This window comes from Hemiscyllium ocellatum, chromosome 24, assembly GCF_020745735.1.
Source record: "Hemiscyllium ocellatum isolate sHemOce1 chromosome 24, sHemOce1.pat.X.cur, whole genome shotgun sequence".
Classification (NCBI taxonomy): domain Eukaryota; kingdom Metazoa; phylum Chordata; class Chondrichthyes; order Orectolobiformes; family Hemiscylliidae; genus Hemiscyllium; species Hemiscyllium ocellatum.
Window position 1 is genome coordinate 58,364,887 of NC_083424.1, and position 20,878 is coordinate 58,385,764.

The following is a 20,878-nucleotide window of genomic DNA, read 5'->3' on the forward strand; positions in this document are numbered from 1 at the left end:
AACCAGAGCACCCGGAGGAAACCCACACAGACATGGGGAGAATGTGCACACTCCACACAGACAGTCGCCTGAGGCTGAAATTGAACCCGGGTCCCTGGCGCTGTGATGCAGCAGTCCAACCACTGAGCCACTGTGCCTTATCTTCAGCTACTTTGTAAATGACCCTCCCTCCATTATAAGGTCAGAAATGGGGATGTTTACTGACGATTGCAGCTCCATTCGTGAATCCTCAGCACATGCAGCAATACTTGGACAATATCCAGGTTTTAAGATGATACGTATATAATAATACTCACAATACACAGGTGCCAGGCAATGACCATCTCCAAGAAGAGAGAATGTAACTATTATTCCTTGATCTTCGATGGCGTCACCATCGCTGACTGTCCTATTATCAGCATCCTGGGTGATACCACAGACCAGAAATTAAACTGGACTAGCCATACAAATACTGCGGCTACAAGAACAGGTCAGACGCTGAAAATGCTGTGGCAAATAACTCACCTCCTGACTCCCCAATGCCTATCCACCATTTGCAAGGCACAAGTCAGGAGTGTGATGTAGTGATTACTACTTGTCTAGTTGAATACAGGTCCAACAACATTAAAGAAGCTTTATACAATACAGTGGAGGCCCTTCAGCCTACTGAGTCTTTACTGTCAAAAAAACGCTACTACCTACACTAGTCCCACTTTCCCACACTAGGCCCATAGCCTTGAATGTTATGTCATTTCAAGTGATTGACCAAGTACTTTTTAAAGGTTGTGAGGTTTTCACCTCCTAGCCCTTCAAAAACTCTTCCCTTTCACTTTACAAGTGAACACCCTTGTTCCTGACACTTTGACTAACTGGAACAGCTGTTTCCTATCCACCTGTCTATGATTTTACACACCTCCATTAGGTCTACCCTCAACCTTCTCTGCTCAAAACAAAATAACACAAGCTTAGGGTGGTACGGTAGCTCAGCAGTTAGTACTGTTGCCTCACAGCTCCAGGGATATGACTTCAATTCCAGCCTCGGGTGACTTTGTGGAGTTTGCACGTTCTACCTGTGTACACAAGGGTGCTCTGGTTTCCTTCGACACTCCAAAGATATGCAGGTTAGGTGGATTGGCCAAAACAAATGCAGGGTAATGGGGACAGCATAAAGCAAGAGGGAGGGTCTGCTCTTTGGAGGGTCAATGTAATGACCTGCTTCCACACTGTAGAATTCGATGATTATCTGCCTTCTCTTCATAACTGAAATGGTCTATGCCAGGTAATACCCTGGTGAATCTCCTTTGCAATCCGTCCAGTGCAATCACATCCTCCCTATAGGACCAGAAGTGTACACAGTACTACAGCTGTGGCCTAACCAAAGTCCTGTACAACTCCAACATAACCTTCCTGCTCTTATAATCAATGCCTCGACTGATAAAGATAAGCATCCCATAAGCCTTAACTACCCTATTAATTAGTTCAGCCACTTTCAGGGGTGTGTGGCCAAGCACTTGGAGCTCTCTCTGTTCCTCTGAGTTTCCTAGTGTCCTGCCATTCATTGAGTACTCCCTTCGTACGCAGAACTATACAGCACAGGAATGGGCTCTTCGGCCCACGATGTTGTGCTGAACATGAAATCAAATTAAACTAATCCCTTCTACCTGCCCTTAGTTCATATCCCTCCATTCCTTGTATATTCATGAGTTTGTCTAGAAGTTCCTTAAACTATTATATCTGCCTCCACCACCACCCCTAGCAGTGTTCTCCAGAATCCTACCATACTCTATGTAAATAAACTTGCCCCTCACACTTCCATTAAACTTTTCCTCTCTCATCCTAAATGCATGCTCCCTAGTATTAGACATTTCAACCCTATATACACATCTCATAATTTTACAGACTTCTATCAATTCTCCCTTCGGCCTCTGTTGCTCCAGAGAAAACAACCTGGGTTTCTCTAGCCTCTCCTCATGGTTCATACCCTCTAATCTAGGCAGCATCCAGGTAAATCTCTTCTGCACCCCCTCCAAAGCCTCCACACCCTTCCTATAAAGTGGTGACCAAAACTGAATGCAAATGTGGCCTAACCAAAATTTTATAAAGCTGCAACCTGACATTCTGACATTTGTAATCAGTTCCTCAACCAATAAATGCAATATGCCATATGCCTTCTTTCCCACCCTATCTACTTGCGTGGTCACTTTCAGGAAGCTTTGGACTTAAACCCCAAGATCTCTCTGTTCATCAATGCTGTTCAGGGTCCTGCCATTAACTATATACTTTTCCTTAACATTTGATCTCCCACCTCACACTTATTCAAATTAAACTCCATCTGCCATTTCTCCACCCATATCTGCAAATGATCTATTTCCCTTTGTTCTCTTTGACAACCTTCTACACAATCTATAATTCCACTGATCTTTGTATCTTCTGCAAACTTAATAACCCACCCACCTATATTTTCATTCAAATCATTTATATATATCCCACCAGCAGAGGTTCCAGTATGGATCCCTGTGGAATACCACTAATCATGGTTCTCCAGCTTGAAAAAACACTCTTCCACCATTATCTGCTATTTCCTATGTGCAAGCCAATTCTGAATCCATGCATCAAAGTTACCATGGATCCCATACATCCTAAGCCTCTGAATGAGACTACCATAAGGGATCTTGTCGAAAGCCTCACTAAAATCCATACAGATAACATCTACTGCTCTACCCTCATCGATCACCTTTGTCTCTTCCTCAAAAAATGCAATCAAGTTGGTAAGACATGTTTAGCCCCACACAAAGCCATGCTGACTGTCCCTAATTAGGCCATGCTTTTCCAAGTGCATGCAAATCCTATTCCTAAGTCTTCTCTCCAACAGCTTCCCAACCATCGATGGGAGACTCACTGATCTATAGTTTCCTGGATTATCCCTATTTCCCTTCTTGAACAGAGGAACAACATTAGCTACTCATGGGTCCTCTGGGATCACTCCAGTGGCTAATGAGGATACAAAGATCTGGGTCAAAGCCTCAGCAATCTCCTCTCTTGCCTCTTCCAATGACCTGGGATAGATACTATCAGATCTTGGGGACTTATTCACTTCAAGAGACCCAATACCACTTCTTTCTAAATCTCAAGATGCCCTCACATATTAATATGTTCCATACTAATCTCACTATCGTCCATATCCTTCTCCTGGGTGAATACCAACACAAAGTACTCATTTCAGATCTTGCCCTCAACCTCTGCCTCCAACCACATGTTCTTCCCTTTATCCTTCCTTCTCCTTAGTTATCCTCTTCTTTCTAATGGATCATCAGAATGCCATGGGATTCTCTTTAACTATACTTTCCAAGCTCATTTCATGCCTCTCCTTGTTCTCCTAATTCCCTGCTTGAGTTCTTTCCTACTTTCTTTATATTCCTCACAAGCTCTGTCCGATTTTAGCTTCCTGAACCTTACACGTTTCTTTCTTGTTTTGACTAAATTCACAAATCCTTTGCTTTCCAAGAGTCCGTTATCTTGCCACCTTTGCCCTTCCTTCTTACTAGAATATGCTGGTCCCGACCTCTCAGCAGGTCTTTAAACAGTTCCTCCATGTTAAATGTGGACTTGTTTGATAATAGCTCCTCCAATTAACACACCCTAGCTCCTGCTTAACTCTGACGTAATTTGCCCTTCCTCAATTGAGTACCCTCACAGCTATCCTAGACCTTAAGGAGTTGGGATCACTGTTTCCAAAATGCTCTCCCACTGAAAGGTCACCCACCTGGTCAGGTTAATTAGCCAATACAAAATTTAGTGAACTATCCACATATTGTTTCAAGAAACCCTCTCGGATGTATCTAACAAATTCTGCCCATCTAAGGCTCTTGTTCTAAAGGAGTCCCAGTCAATGTTGGGGAAGTTAAAGTCACCCACTATGACAACTTTGTTTTTATTGCATCTTTCCATATCTGCCTACATATTTGTGTCTCGATGTCTCAGTGGCTATTTTGGGGCTTATATTTTAATCCTATCAAAGTGATTAAACATATCTTATTTTTTAATCTCTATCCATATTGCCTCAGTGGATGAGTTCTTCAATATGTTCTGAGTACAGATGTGACATTCTCCCTGATTAGCAATGCAACTCCTTGACCTCTTTTACCTTCCTTTCTATCTCGTCTAAAACAAAAATAACCTGGAACATTGAGCAGCCAGTCCTATCCCTCTCCCAACCCAGTCTCTGTAATGGCCATAACATCATAGCCCCACGTAATGATCCAGGCTCGAAGCTCACCTGCCTTATCTATAACACTCCTTGCATTGAAATTAACACACATCAGCCCATGAGTTCCATGGTGTTCATTTACCTATCTCCGCCTGTCCTTCATGTCTGATTTATTGGTCCTAATGTCTACCTTCCCCTCAATCCCTCCACTTGCTGATCTGCTGCTTTGGTTCCCAGCTCCCTCCCACTCTCGTTGAAACCCTCCCGAGTCTCACCAGCAAACCTCCCTGTGAGGATACTGGTTCCCCTCCAATTTAGGGGCAACCCATCCCTCTAGTACACATCATCCTTGCCCCAGACCAGGACCCAATGATCCAAGATTCTGAAACCCTGACCACTGTACCACTTCCTTAGCCACACATCCACCTGCCCTATCTTTCTATTCCTTGCCTCACTAGCACGTGGTACTGGTAGCAACCCAGAGATCCCTACCCTCGACAAGCTGCTTTTCAGCCTCTTTCCGAGCTCCCTGCATTCACTCTGCAGGACTTCACCCCTCTTTCTATTCATGGTCGTTGGTACCAACGTGCACAATGAGCTCTGACTGCACATCTTCCCCTTTAAGAACCACTCCGAGATGTCCTTGACCTGGCATCAGGGAGGCAACGCACCATCCTGGACTCCTGAACACAGCCAGAGAAACGCCTGCCGTGCCCCTAACCAGTGAGTCACCCAGCACTATCGCTCGCTTGGATCTTGCCTGACCCTGCTGTATAGCAGAGCCAGTTGTGATGCCACAGGCCTGGCTGCTGCTGTTATGCTTCCCTGAGAGGCTATTTCCCCGCCCCCAACATTATCTAAAATGGTACTTCTGTTAGAGAGGGAAATAGCCACAAAAGGCTCCCATGTTTTCGGGATCCTTGAGGGGCAGGGGGTACAGCCCCAGGTCATGGTCCACAAAGGCACCAATGACATAGGTAGGAAAACCTTAGAGCTAGAACAAACAGAGATGTTATCTCTGTTTTTGCTCATGCCACATGCTAGTGAGGCGAGGAATAGGGAGAGAGGAGTTGAACATGTGGCTTCAGGAATGGTGCAGGAGGAAGGGTTTTGGATTCCTGGATAATTGGGGCTCTTTCTGGGGTAGGTGGGATCTCTACAAACAGGATGGTCTACACCTAAACCAGAAGGGTACCAATATCCTGTGGGGGGGCGGGGGAGTTTGTTAATGATCTTTGGGAGGGTTTAAACTAATCCAGCAGGGTTTGGGAACCTAAATTGTAGTTCTAGTTACCAGGGCAGTGAGGTCAGAAATGAGGTTTCAAGGTCGCAAGAGTTCATCAGCAAACAGGTAGGTGGTTTGAACAGTGCCTACTTCAACACCTGGGGCATCCGGAATAAGATGGGTGAACTCCCAGCATGGGTTGGTACCTGGGACTTCGATGTTATAGCAATTTCGGAGACATGGGTAGTGCAGGGACAGGAATGGTTGTTCCAGGTTCGAGATTTAGATGTTTCAAGAAGAACAGAGAAGATGGTAAAAGAGGGGGAGGTGTTGTATTGATAGTCAAGGACAGTATTACAGTGACAGAAAGAATGTTTGAGGACTTGTCTACTGAGGTAGTATGGGCTGAGGTTAGAAACAGGAAAGGACAGGTCACACTGTTGGGAGATTTCTGTAGACCTCTGAATAGTACCAGAGATATAGAGGAAAGGATAGCAAAGATAATTCTGGATAGGACGAGAGTAACAGGGTAGTTGCTATGGAAGACTTTAACTTTCCAAATATTGACTGGAAATACGAAAGATCGAGTACTTTAGATGGGTCAGTTTTTGTCCAATGTGTGCAGGATGGTTTCCACACAGTATGTAGACAACCCAACAAGGGGAAAGGGCAAGAGTTATAGCTGGGGAAAAGCAATTACGATGCGATTTGGCAGGATTTAGGATGCAGAGGATGGGGGAAGGAAACTACAGGGATGGGCACAATTGAAATGTGGAGCTCATTCAGGAAATAGCTACTGCATGTCCTTGATAAGTACGTACCTGTCAAGCAGGGAGGAAGTGGTCAAGTGAGGGAGCCGTAGTTTACTAAAGAATCTCTTGTCAAGAGGAAGAAGGCGGCTTATGTTAGGATGAGACATGAAGGCTCAGTTAGGGTGCTTGAGAGTTACAAGTTAGTCAGGAAAGACCTAAAGAGAGAGCTAAGAAGAGCCAGGAGGGGACATGAGAAGTCACTGGCAGACAGGATCAAGGAAAACCCTAAAGCTTTCTATAGGTATATCAGGAATAAAAGAATGACTAGAGAAAGATTAGGACTATCAAGGATAGTTGTGAGGTGTTGTGAGTGGAGTCCAAGGAGATAGGGGAAGTGTTAAATGAATAATTTCTGTCAGTATTCACACAGGAAAAATACAATGTTGTCGAGGAGAATATTGAGATACAGGTTACTAGACCAGATGGGATTGAGGTTCACAACAAGGAGGTGTTAGCAATTCTGGAAACTGTGAAAATAGATAAGTCCCCTGGGCCGGATGGGATTTATCCTAAGATTCTCTGGGAAGCCAGGGAGGAGATTGCACAGCCTTGGGCTTTGATCTCTGTGTCATCATTGTCTACAATGAAATAGTGCCAGAAGACTGGAAGATGGCAAATGTTGTTCCCTTGTTCAAGAAGGGGAGTAGAGACAACCCTGGTAATTATAGACGAGGAGGTTATAAGAGATAGGATTTATAATCATCTAGAAAGGAATAAGTTGATTAGGGATAGTCAACAAGGTTTTGTGAAGGGTAGGTCATGCCTTATAAACCTTATTGAATTCTTTGAGGTGGTGACCAAACAGGTGGATGAGGGTAAAGTGGTTGATGTGGTGTATATGGATTTCAGTAAAGTGTTTAACAAGGTTCCCCACGTTAGACTATTGCACAAAATACAGAGGCGTGGGATTGAGGGTGATTTAGCAGTTTGGATCAGAAATTGGCTAGCTGAAAGAAGACAGAAGGTGGTGGTTGATGGGAAATATACACCTTGGAATTCAGTTACTAGTGGTGTACCGCAAGGATCTGTTTTGGGGCCACTACTGTTTGTCATTTTTATAAATGACCTGATGAAGGCATAGAAGGATCAGTTAGCAAATTTGCGGGTGACAGTAAGGTTGGTGGAGATGTGGATAGTGCTGAAGAATGTTGCAGATTACAGAGGAACATAGATAAGCTGCAGAGCTGGGCTGAGAGGTGGAAAATGAAGTTTAATGCGGGAAAGTATGAGGTGATTCACTTTGGAAGGAGCAACAGGAATAAAGAGTACTGGGCTAATGTAAGATTCTTGGTTGTGTAGATGAGCAGAGAGATCTTAGTGTCCATGTGCATTGATCCATGAAAGCTCCCACCCAGGTTGATAGGGTTGTCAAGAAGGCATACCGTGTGTTAGCTTTTATTGGTAGAGGGATTGAGTTTCGGAGCCACGAGGTCATGCTGCAGCTGTAACAAACCTCTGATGCAGCCACACTTGAAGCATTGCATACAGTTCCGGTCACCACAATACAGAAAGGAGATGGAAGCTTTGGAAAGGGTGCAGAGGAGATTTACTAGGGTGTTGCCTGGTATGGAGGGAAGGTCTTATGAGGAAAGGCTGAGGGACTTAAGGCTGTTTTTGTTAGAGAGAAGGAGGTTGAGAGATGAATATAAAGGGACATATAAGATAATCACAGGGCGGGATAGGGTGGACAGTGAGAGCCTTTTTCCTTGGATTGTTATGACTAGCATGAGGGGACATAGCTTTAAATTAGTTTCTTTACTTAGAGTAGTAGGGACATGAAATGCACAACTGCAACAGCAGTAGACTTGCCAACTTTAAGGACATTTAAATGGTCATTGGATAAACAGATTGATGAAAATGGAATAGTGTAAGATAGATAAGCTTAAGATTGGTTCCACAGGTCAGCGCAATATTGAGGGTCGCAGGGCTTGTACTGCGCTACAATGTTCTATTTTCTATGCACGACATGCCTGCCTCTCCTGGCATTAACCCATCTACCTGACAGAATCTGTTTTATTACTTCTTCCGAAGTGCATAGCCTCACACTTATCAAGGTGATCCACCTGCCAGTTGATCTGCCCATCTGACCAATTCTTTGGCAATCTAAGATCTTTCTCCACACTGTCAACAACTTAGCAAGCCTTCCCCCTTGGCACCTTCCAAACCTGTAACCACTCTCACCCAGAAGGACAAGGGCAACAATTACATGGGAACACCACCATCTGAAAGTCCCTCTCCAAGTCAATCACCATATCTTGATTTTGGCCTGTTCTGCCATTCATTCACTGTCGCTAAGTCAAAATCCTGCAACTCGCTCCCTAACAGTACTAAGGGCTCTAGTGATTCAAGAAGACAGCAGACCACTACCTTCTCATTGGGGGTGAAAAGTAATTGCTGTCCATCCAGCAACATCCAAATCCGATGAACTAATAAAAAGAAATGCTCACAGGGTATATCTCCCACCAAAATGTCATGTTTAGCTCTTGATTAATTTGCCTCCAGGTTCAAAACAAGCTCTGGAATGGAGAATATCATAAATTCCTGAGACACACACTAGGACTGGGAGGTCCAAATGGTGTCCATGGTTTCAAGGCCCAGGGACAGCTGCTCACACTTGGAGTGATTTGGCTGCACCAAGGTGGTGCTGAAACTACCTGTGCTCATTCACAGTTCTGAGTTATCAGTGAAAGAGTAACTCCATTGGCACAGGCTGCACCCAGCCCTGTCTGCTGGACAGTGTTAGCATCAAGCTAGACTGTAAGAGGACAATAAATCAAGAACAATGAACGCATTTACATTTGTGCCACAAAGTCGGTTGACCAAAAGTACCTTCTCCAAGATCTGTCGAGGAATAGATTGCAATTCTGGAGACTGTCGTTTCAGAAGGGCTGCACAGAACCTGGTGAATCCAGCGCTGCTTCCTTCAACTACTCCCTGAAAGAAAGACAGTAAAGCTCATTCGTTCAAATATTCACAGGCAGGTTAGTAAAAGCTACATTTTCCTGTTTCATGGATCAATGTGTGCCTTTGACTATATTTCAATGTGTTGGTGGTCACTCTGTGGTTATGTTTCAGGGTCTGGGCATGCTCCATGTGACTGTGCTTCAGGGTCTGGGTGTGGTCCATGTGGGTCTCTGCACACACATACACCGAAACAGTAAGATGGCGCGTGTGCGCTCGCGCACACACACACACACACACACAGAACATAGAAAAATACAGCGCAGTACAGGCCCTTCGGCCCTCGATGTTGCGCTGATCCAAGCTCACTTAACCTACACTATCCTCCATATGCCTATCCAATGCCCATTTAAATGCCCATAAAGAGGGAGAGTCCACCACTGTTACTGGCAGGGCATTCCATGAACTCATGACTCACTGAATAAAGAATCTACCCCTAACATCTGTCCTATACTTACCACCCCTTAATTTAAAGTTATGCCCCCTCGTAATAGCTAACTCCATACGTGGAAAAAGGTTCTCATTGTCAACCCTAATCATCTTGTACACTTCTATCAAGTCACCCCTAAAACTTCTTTTCTCCAATGAAAACAGCCCCAAGTGCCTCAGCCTTTCCTGAAACGATCTTCCTACCATGCCAGGCAACATCCTGGTAAACCTCCTCTGCACACGTTCCAGTGCCTCCACATCCTTCCTATAGTATGGCGACCAAAACTGCACACAATACTCCAGATGCGGCCGCACCAGAGTCTTATACAACTGCAACATGACCTCAGGACTCCTGAACTCAATTCCTCTACCAATAAAAGCCAGTACACCATTTGCCTTCTTCACAGCACTATTTTACCTGGGTGGCAACTTTCAGAGATCTGTGTACATGGACATCAAGATCCCTCTGCTCATCCACACTAACAAGTATCCGACCATTAGCCCAGTACTCCATCTTCTTGTTATTCTTACCAAAGTAAATCACTTTACACTTACCTATATTGAACTCCATTTGCCACCTTTCTGCCCAGCTCTGCAGCTTATTTATATCCCGCTGTAACCTGCCACATCCTTCCTCACTGTCAATAACACCACCGACTTTCGTATCATCTGCAAACTTGCTCATCCAACCGTCTAGCCCCTCCTCCAGGTCATTTATAAAATTGACAAACAGCAATGGTCCCAAAACAGATCCTGCGGAACACCACTGGTAACTGCACTCCAATATGAACCTTTACCATCAACTACTACCCTCTGTCTTCTTCCAGTCAGCCAATTCCTAATCCAAACCTCTAATGCACCCTCAATGCCATACCTCCATATTTTTTGCAGTAGCCTACCATGGGGAACCTTATCAAACGCCTTACTAAAATCCATATACACCACATCTACCGCTTTACCCTCGTCCACTTCCTTAGTCACCTTCTCAAAGTATTCAATAAGGTTTGTGAGGCACGACCTGCCCTTCACAAAACCATGCTGACTATCCTTGATCACATTATTCCTATCCAGATGTTCATAAATCCTATCCCTTACAATTCTCTCTAAGACTTTGCCCACAACAGAAGTGAGACTCACCGGCCTATACTTACTAGGGTTATCCCTACTCCCCTTCTTGAACAAGGGAACCACATTTGCTATCCTCCAGTCTTCTGGCACTATTCTGACACATGCAGGTCCTTGGACTCCTCCACCGGCAGAACATAACATCACGACGGCTGGAGGAGGAGCGCCTCATCTTCCGCCTGGGAACCCTCCAACCACAAGGAATGAACTCAGATTTCTCCAGTTTCCTCATTTCCCCTCCCCCCACTTTGTCTCAGTCAGTTCCCTCAACTCAACACCGCCCTCCTAACCTGCAATCTTCTTCCTGACCTCTCCGCCCCCACCCCACTCCGGCCTATCACCCTCACCTTGGCCTCCTTCCACCTATCACATCTCCATCGCCCCTCCCCCAAGTCCCTCCTCCCTACCTTTTATCTTAGCCTGCTTGGCACACTCTCCTCATTCCTGATGAAGGGCTTATGCCCGAAACGTCGAATTTCCTATTCCTTGGATGCTGCCTAACCTGCTGTGCTTTAACCAGCAACACATTTTCAACTATTCTGACACAGACACACAGTGAAACACAGTCACATGACACACGTCCCTACACAAAGTCAAATGGGGCACACCCATACACTAAAACATAGTCACATCAACTCACAGATATACAGCACAGAAACAGACCCTTTGGTCCAACTCATCCATGTCGACCAGATATCCTAAACTAATCTAGTTTCATTTGCCAGCACTTGGCCCATACCCCTCTAAACCCTTCCTATTCATATGCTCATCCAGATGCCTTTTAAATGTTGGAATTGTACCTACACCATTTCCTCTGGCAGCACATTCCATACACGCATCACCTTCTGCATGAAAAAGTTAAAAATCACACAACATCAGGTTATAATCCAACAGGTTTATTTGGAAGCACTAGCTTTTTGAGCGCTGCTCCTTCATCACCTGTTGGACTATAACCTGGCATTCTGTGATTTTTAACTTTGTACATCCCAATCCAACATCGGCATCTCCAAATCATGTGTGAAAAAGGTGCCCCTTAGGTTAAATCTTTTCCCTCTCATCCTCAACCTATGTCCTCTAGTTTTGGATTGGTGCACACCTACACACTGAAAGTCACATGGCACGGATCGACACTGAAACATTGTTGCATGGCACCTACCTACATAGAAAACAATGTGACTGAGTTTCAGTGTCTGATGTGCTCCGTGTGACTGTGTTTCAGTGTGGGTGTGCTCTGTGTGCATAGACCAGTGGGTCTAACATCAGTGGTGGGTAAATTGTTGAAATGAATTATGAGAGATAGGATTTACATGCATTTGGAGAGGCAGGGACTGATGAGGGATAGTCAGCATGGCTTTGTTGTATCTCTTAAACTTGACTGAGTTTTTTGAGGACATAACCAAAAAGAGTGACAACGGCACATGGACTTTAATAAATCATTTGACGAGGCTCCATGGTAGACTGATTAGTATAGTTAGATCACACTGGATTCAGGGAGAGCTTGTCAATTGGACAAAAAATTGACTTGACAGCAGGAGACAGAGGATGATGGTAAAGGGTCGATTTTTTTGGATTGGAGGCCTGTGAACAGTGGTGTTCTGCAGGGATTGGCGCTGGGTCCACTGTTGTTTGTTATTTACATAAACAATTTATCAGGCACAGCGTCATACAGCCCGGAAACAAACCCTTCGGTACAACCAATCCATGCCGACCATAATCCCAAACTAAAGTAGCCTCAACTGTCTGCTCCTGGCCCATATCCCTCCAAACCCTTCCTATCCACGTACTTATCCAAATATCTTTGAAACATTGCAATTGTACCCACATCCACCACTTCCTCAGGTAGTTTATCCCACATGCAAACCACCCTGTGTAAAAAAAATTGCCTCTTATGTCTTCTTTAAATCTCTCTCCTTTCATCTTAAAAATGTGCCCCCTGGTCTTGAAACCCCCCATCCTAGGGAAAAGACAACTACCATTAACTCTCATTATTTTATAAACTTCTATCAGGTCGCCTTTCAACCCCTACGCTCCGGTGAAAAAAGTCCCAGCCTATCCAGCCTTTCTTTATAACTCAAACCCTCCATACCCAGCAACGTCCTGGGAAATCTCTTCTGAACCCTCTCCAGCCTAATAATACCTTTCCTGTATATGGGCGACCAGAACTGGACACAGCATTCCAGAGAAGATCTCACCAATGTCCTGTACAAACTCAAAATGACTTTGTATACTCAAAGGATTGAGCAATGAAGGCAAGCGTGCCAAATGCCTTTTAATCACTCTGTCTATATGTGAGACAACCTTGAAAGAACTATATTCCTGCAACCCAGGTCCCTCTATTCTACAGCACTACACAAGGCCCTGCCATTAATTGTATAAACCTTACCCTAGTTTGTTGCACCAAAATGCAATATCTCGCATTTATCCAGATTGAACTCCATTTGCCATTTTTTAGCCCATTGACCTATTTAATCAAGATCCCTTTGTAATCTTTGCAAACCTTCTTTACTGTCTATGTATTTGACACCAAAATTGTTGGGAGAGTTGACAATGAAAAGATTACCTAAAATTACAAAGGGATCTTGATCAATTGGGCTAATGGACTGAGGAGTGGCAGATAGAGTTTAATTTGGATAAATGCAAAATAAGCATTTTGTTATTGCAAAATTGCTATATTTAATGGTAGGGCCATGGATAGTATTGTCAAACAGAAAAATCTCGGGGTTCAGGTACATAGTTCTTGAAAGTCACCTCACAGGGAGACAGGGTGGTTTAGGCGGCATTTGGCATGCTTGCCTTCATTCGTCAGACCATTGCCTATAGGAGTTGGGGCATCATGTTTACATTATACAGGATGTTGGTGAGGCCTCTTTTGGAGTACTGGTCACCCTGCTGTAGGAAGGATGGTATTAAATTGGAGACAGTTCAGTAAAGATTCACCAGGATGTTGCCAAGACTGAAACGTTTGAGTTATGGGGAGAGGCTGGATGGGCTGGGACTTCTTTCACTGGAGTGTAGGATGTTGAAAGGTGACCTTATTGAGGTTTATAAAATCATGAGGGGCATGGTAAGGTGAATAGCAAAAGTATTTTCCAGAGGATGGGGAATTCAAAACTAGGGGGCATATTGTTAGGTTGAGAGTAGAAAGATTTAAAAGAGACCTGAAGGACATCTTTTTCACACAGGGGGTGGTTCGTACGTGCAATGAATTACCAGAGGAAGTCGTAGATGCAGGTAGCATCACAACATTTAAAAGGCACTTGGACAAGTACAATTTAGGAAAGGTTTAGAGGGGCACGGGCTGAACGCACACATGTGGGACCAGTTTAATTTGAGCAACTCAATCGGCATGGATGAGTTGAACTGATGTTACTGTTTCTGTGTTGTATCACCATGTGACTGGGTTTCAGCATCTGGTCATGACATGGATGGATGGATGGACTTGAGAATTAGATTGACATGTGGCACATGATTACATACCCACAACTCTATCTCCTGTATCCAATGAGGCAGACTTACTTGGTCACCTGATTGGTATCCGGTTTCTTCAATGACATTGAATAAAAGCAGAGAATGCAAGAGTAGCTCAGTAGGTCTGGCAGCAGCAAACAAGACATGGAGTGAGGGTTGGGTTGTAATCACAATGGAAAACAGAGGATATGGCTCCAAAGTTGTGAAACTCAAGGTTTCTCCCTATCTATCCAATACAGCTTTGTGCAGTTCAACAAGTCCCCACTCAGTATTTTCTGCCCTAAAGATCTTTCTCTCCTTTTGGAAAACAAAACCTTGAAAAAGAAAAAAAAATCAAGAAATGACCCAAGATCATCTGATCAGTAACCTTACGGAGTCAGGATTGTAAACATCGAAAAAAAGGAATGTGAAAAAATGACTTGCCATCTTGTGTCTGGATTTTTGATCATCAGAATTTTTTTATTCATTCATTTCATTTGTGGGACTCGTGCATCGCTGGCTGGGCCAGCATTGATAGCCCATCCCTATTTGCCCTTGACAAGGTGGTGGTGAGCTGCCTTCTTGAGTCGCTGCAGTCCACTTGCTGTGGATTGACCCACACTGCTGCTAGCGAGGGAATTCCAGGATTTTTACCCAACAACTGTGAAGGAACGATGGCATATTTCCAAGTCAGAATGGTGAATGGCTTGGAGAGAAACTTGCAGGTGGTGTTGTTCCCAGGTACCTGCTGCCCTTGTCCTTCTAGCTGGATGTAGTCATGGGTTTGGAAGGTGTTGTCTCAGGATCTTTGGTGAATTTCTGCAGTGCATCTTGTATATAACAAACACTAGTGCTACTGAGTGCCAGTGGTGAAGGAATTGAATGTTTGTAGATGTGGTGCCAATTCCTGAAGAGGGGCTCATGCCCGAAACGTCGATTCTCCTGCTCCTTGGATGCTGCCTGACCTGCTGTGCTTTTCCAGCAACACATTTTCAGCTCTGATCTCCACCATCTGCAGTCCTCAATTTCTCCTCCTGGATGATGTCAAGCTACTTGAGTGTTGTTGGAGCTACACCCATCCAGGCAAGTAGGGAGTATTCCATCACACTCCTGACTTGTGCCTTGTGACTTTGGGTGTCAGGAGGTCAGTTACTTGCCAAAGCATCCATAGGCTCTGACCTGCTCTTGCAGCCACTGTCTTTATGTGATGAGTCCAGTTGAGTTTCTGGTCAATGGTAACCCCAAGGATGTTGACAATGGGCATTTAGTGATGGTAATACTGTTGAATGTCAAGGGGCAGTGGTTAGAGCATCTCTTATTGGTGATTGTCATTGTCTGGCACGAGTGTTACTTGCCACATGTTGGCCCAAGCCTGGATATTGTCCAGACCTTGTTGCATTTGAGCATGGACTGCTTCAGTATCTGCAAACCATAATGTTTGAGTTAAACAATGTGTCTTAAATGTGTGCATATTGCAGGCTTTGATGGGGTATAGTTCAAGTTTCATGGTCATAGATTAAAAATCCTTCTTTTTTTGTCTCTGTTTTGTTAGCTGTTACAATAAATCAAATTATTTTACTGTTACTGACGAATCCTGTTGTGAAAAGCTTTTGTCCTGAGTAACAGTAAGACAGTCAAACTGGTTATTTTGGTGGTCTCATTGGGATTTTCTAGATTTAGACATTTTGTGATGGCATGTGGGACAGTTGCCAATGTCAGAGTGGTGCTGGAAAAGCACAGCAAGTCAGGCAGCATCGAAGGAGCAGGAAAATCGACATTTCTGACAAAAGCCCTTCATTATTGCTGCACTCTTCCCAGGCACAGACTCTCCATAATTCAGGGGGTAAAAGAGTAAATATGTCAGCAAATCGCTGAGAAGAGAAAAAACTATAGGGCAATCTCAGTTACTCATCGAGTTAAAGAGATGGCCAGCACAGAAACAGACCCTTCACCCCAACTCGTCCATGCCAACCAGATATCTTAAACAAATTTAGTCCATTTACATGTACTCAAACATGATCTGAGAATGAAATTGGGCAAGTAGAAGGGGCATCAGTTAGAGAGCAGGTTGATGAATGAGATCATAATTCATTTAAATTTATTGCAAAGAACATAAAGATAGACAAGGAATATAAGTTCACAATTGGGGAAAAGTTCATTTTTCAGACCTAATTTATGATTTCGCTGAAGTGGCTCCAAAAAGCTACTTGCAAGTAAATTAAATCAGCCTAGATCGGTGGAAGAAGGTTCTGAGGAAACCTGTTCTGTTAAAGATAAAGAGCAGGATGAATAACTCCAGAGGCTCCTGGGTATCAAGGGAGTTAAAGATGTGGACAAAGAAATAAAAACAGAAACTCATGAAATATAAGGTGTTCAACACTACAGAAAACCTACAGGAGGAGAAAATGTTAAGGCTGAAATTAAAAAGGAAATTCAGAAAGCAAGCAAGATATGAAAAACATGGGTAAATAAAATCTATGAAGACCCAAAGATTTTTAACAGGTACATGAAGTGTGAAAGGATAACTGAAGGAAGGATTCGGGCCTCTTTGGAACAATGTCAGTAACTGGTGTGTCATGGAGGACATTGGAATAGTGCTCAATTAATATTGTAAATCTGTATTCACAATAAAGAAAGACAATACAGACATTGCCATCCACAGTGAAATATTCAAATCATAAGACAGAGATAACTCCTACAGATCACAGCCCATAGCCATTTTGTGCTTGTTGTAATTTTAATTGGCTGGAAAAGGGTCCACCTTACTCACCTAAGCCTCCAGTGCTGTTACTTGTCAAAATTCCCCATCATCCTAAACTGTGGGGATGTGAGGAAGAACACATTCACATAGCAAGTGGCAATGCTCATTGGCTGGTGAAGTGGACAAAGAATAATTTCTGAAGAAAATTGGATGGACACTTGAGGGAAATAAACTTTTAAGGATATAATGGAGAAATGGGAACATCTACAGAGAAATGGACTTGATGGGACATATAACCTCTTTCTATGCCATAAAGACTCCATGGGCAGAACATTTCCAGCATTTTTTAATTTATGAAATAACTGCAGATGCAGGAAATCAGAAATAAAAACTGAAATTGCTGGAAAAACTCAGGAGGTTTGGCAGCATCTGTGAAGAGAAATCAGAGTAAGTGCTGTGGGTCCAATGACCCTTAAAATGTGTTTCATAATCGTTAAAACTACAGATTAAAAGCTCAACAGTGGAATCTGGCTGAATGGCTTTTCTAGGCAAGTATGGAACGATGAACTAAAATTTCAGTTCTGTGATTCAGTGACTACGCATGATGTCTTGGAGTATTACCAGACCATAAGACTTAGGAGCAGAAGTATACCATTCAACCGAGTAAGCATCATTTGCTATTCAATGAGACCTTGGCTGATGTTATTCTGAACTCCACTTTCCTGCCTTAGCTTTATAACTCTGGGATTCCCTGACTGGTAACATAGAAACATAGAAAATATGTGCAGGAATAGGCCACTTGGCCTTCGAGCCTGCACTGCCATTCACCATGATCATGGCTGATCATGCATTTTCAGTATTCCATTCACACTTCTCTCCAGATTCCTTCATCCGTTTAGTTGCAAGGGCCATGTTCAGCTCCTTCTTGAATATATCTAATGAACTAGCCCCAACAGCTTCCTGTGGGAGAGAATTCCACAAATTCACAACTCTGAGTGAAGACATTCTTCCTCATCTCAATGCTAAATGGCTTACCCCTTATTCTTAGGCTGTAACCACCAGTTCTGGACTTAAGTCATAGAGATGCACAGTAGAGAAACTGACCCTTCGGTCCAATTCGTCCATGCCGACCAGATATCCTAACCTAATCTAGTCCCATTTGCCAGCACTTGGCCCATATCCCTCCAAACCCTTCCTATTCATATACCCATCCAGATGCCTTTTAAATGCTGCAATTGTACCAGCCTCCACCACTTCCTCCGGCAGCTCATTCCATACACGTACCAACCTCTGCATGAAAAAGTTGCCCCTTAGGTTCCTTTTATATCTTTCCCCTCTTAACCAAAACCTATGCCCTCTAGTTCTGGACTCCCCGACCCCAGGGAAAAGATTTTGTCTATTTATCCTATCCAAGCCCTTCATAATTTTGTAAACCTCTATAAGGTCACCCCTCAGCCTCCGATGCTCAAGGGAAAAAAGCCCCAGCCTGTTCAGCCTCTCCCTGTAGCTCAGATCCTCCAACCCTGGCAACATTCTTGTAAATCCTTTCTGAACCCTTTCAAGTTTCGCAACATCTTTCCGATAAGAAGGGGACCAGAATTGCATGCAATATTCCAACAGTAGCCTAACCAATGTCCTGTACAGCCGCAACATGACCTCCCAACTCCTGTACTCAATACTCTGACCAATAAAGGAAAGCATACCAAACGCCTTCTTCACTGTCCTACCTACCTGCGACTCTACTTTCAAGGAACTATGAACCTGCACTCTAAGGTCTCTCTGTTCAGCAACACTCCCTAGGACCTTACCATTAAGTGTATAAGTCCTGCTAAGATTTGCTTTTCCAAAATGCAGCACCTCACATTTATCTAAACTAAACTCCATCTGCCACTCCTCAGCCCATTGTGATCAAGATCCCGTTGTACTCTGACATAACCTTCTTTACTGTCCACTACATCTCCAATTTTGGTGTTATCTGCAAGCGTACTAACTTTACCTCCTATGTTCACACCAAAATCGTATATGTAAATTTCAACATCAGGAACATTCTTCCAGTCCCACCAGGATGTTTTTATGTTTCTTTGAGGTCCCCCCTCATTCTTCTAAATCCCAGCGAGTACAAGGCCAGTCAATCCAGTCTTTCCTCATATGTCAGTCCTGCCATCCCAGCAATCAGTCTGGTGACCCTTCGCTGGGCTCCGCAATAGCAAGAATGTCCTTCCTCAGACTTGGAGACCAAAACTAGACATAATACTCAAGATGTGGCCTCACCAAGGCCCTGTATAATTGCTGCAAGATATCCTTACTCTAATACCCAAATCTTCTCACTATGAAAGCCAGCTTGCCATTAGCTGTCCTTAAAAATTGATCTATCTCAGGTTTTAAATATGCAGAATAATCCAGCCTTTACCGCCCTTTGCTGTAAAGGATTCCACAGAGCCACATTCCTCTAAAAGGAGACATCCTTCTTAAATGGGAAACCTGTTATTCTGAGCTTATGCCCCCTGGATCTAGACTGTTCCACAGTGAAAAACAACCTTTCCACATCTACCCTGACAAATCTGAAAATGTATTGCTGGTTAAAGCACAGCAGGTTAGGCAGCATCTCAGGAATAGGGAATTCGACGTTTCGAGCATAAGCCCTTCATCAGGCTTATGCTTGAAACGTCGAATTCCCTATTCCTGAGATGCTGCCTAACCTGCTGTGCTTTAACCAGCAACACATTTTCAGCTGTGATTTCCAGCATCTGCAGACCTCATTTTTTACCCTGACAAATCCCCTAAGAATCGTGTATATTTCAATACGGTAACCTTTCATTCTTCTAAGTTTTTCTAAATGACTACAGACAACAACCTACTCAATCTCTCCTTGTAAAACAGTCCCTCCATACCTGGAATCAGCCTGGTGAACCTTCTCTGCACTGCCTCCAAAGCTAGTGTCCTTAGATTCATCTCCTTAGGAAGGGTCCCAAAACTGTTCACAGTATTTCAGCTGTGGTCTGACTAATGTCTTAAATAGTTTTAATAAAAACTCCCCTACTTTTATACTCTATTCCCTTTAAAATGAAGGCCAACTTTCATTAGTTTTCCCTATGTGACTAAACTTGGATGCTAGCATTTTGTGATTTATACAGAATGACTCACAAATCCATCCGTAGCTTTCTGCTGTGTTTCTTCATTTAAATAATTTTCATCTATATTTTATCCTTCCTGCTGAAGATGCATAGCCCCACACTATATTCCATCTGTCAAGCTTTTATCCACTTTCTTGACCTGTCTATGTTCCTATGCAGACTCTTTGTGTCATCCTCAGCACTTACCTTTCCACCAATTTTTGTGTCATCTGCAAACATGGCAACAGCACATTCATATTTTCCATTCTAATCATTAACATACATCGTAAAAATATGAGGGCCTAGCTATGATCTCTGTAGCACTTCACTAGTTACTGGTGCCATCCTGAAAATGCCTCCTTTATCCCAACTCTCTAGTCCTTGATGAGTTAGCTAATCTTCTATCCATAGCTGGTTTTTGCCGCTTCTTTTTTAATAGATATGCATTGGCAGTTTTTCAATCCTTTGGGTCTCTTCTGGAATCTAACCATTCTTAGAAGATTACTAACAGTGCAGCCACTATTTTTATAGTTACTTATTTTGCTATCCTAGGATCCATCCCATCAGGTTCAGGGAACCTTTCAGTCTTTGGCCCTACAAGTTCGCAGAGTATCTTTTCTTGATAGTTGTCTTCCTTTTGTTGCCGAATATTATCTAATCCTTATTCTCAAGGGGCTTAGGTTCAGTTTTGCCTCTCTATTCCTTTTCATATATTTCAAAAAAACATGAGCTGTCTACCCTGATATTCCTTGTAGGTTTACCCTCAAAGATTTATCTTCTCCATTTTTCTTTTGGTTATCTTTAAATCGACTTCTGTGCCACTTTCAGAAATCCTTCCCAATCTTCTGGTTTAACACTAATCTTTTTCACATTATATGA

General features: G+C 43.4%; 1 protein-coding gene across 1 annotated transcript in view; it reads right to left on the minus strand.

Moving 5' to 3' along the window:
* Window positions 1-20,878, minus strand: part of si:ch211-225b11.4 (tRNA (32-2'-O)-methyltransferase regulator THADA) — a 308,818-nt gene that overhangs the window by 138,708 nt on the left and 149,232 nt on the right. The window contains exon 19 of the mRNA XM_060843883.1: window positions 9,053-9,157. Within this exon, the coding sequence (XP_060699866.1) occupies window positions 9,053-9,157 (105 nt within the window). The remainder of the gene's footprint in view (window positions 1-9,052; window positions 9,158-20,878) is intronic.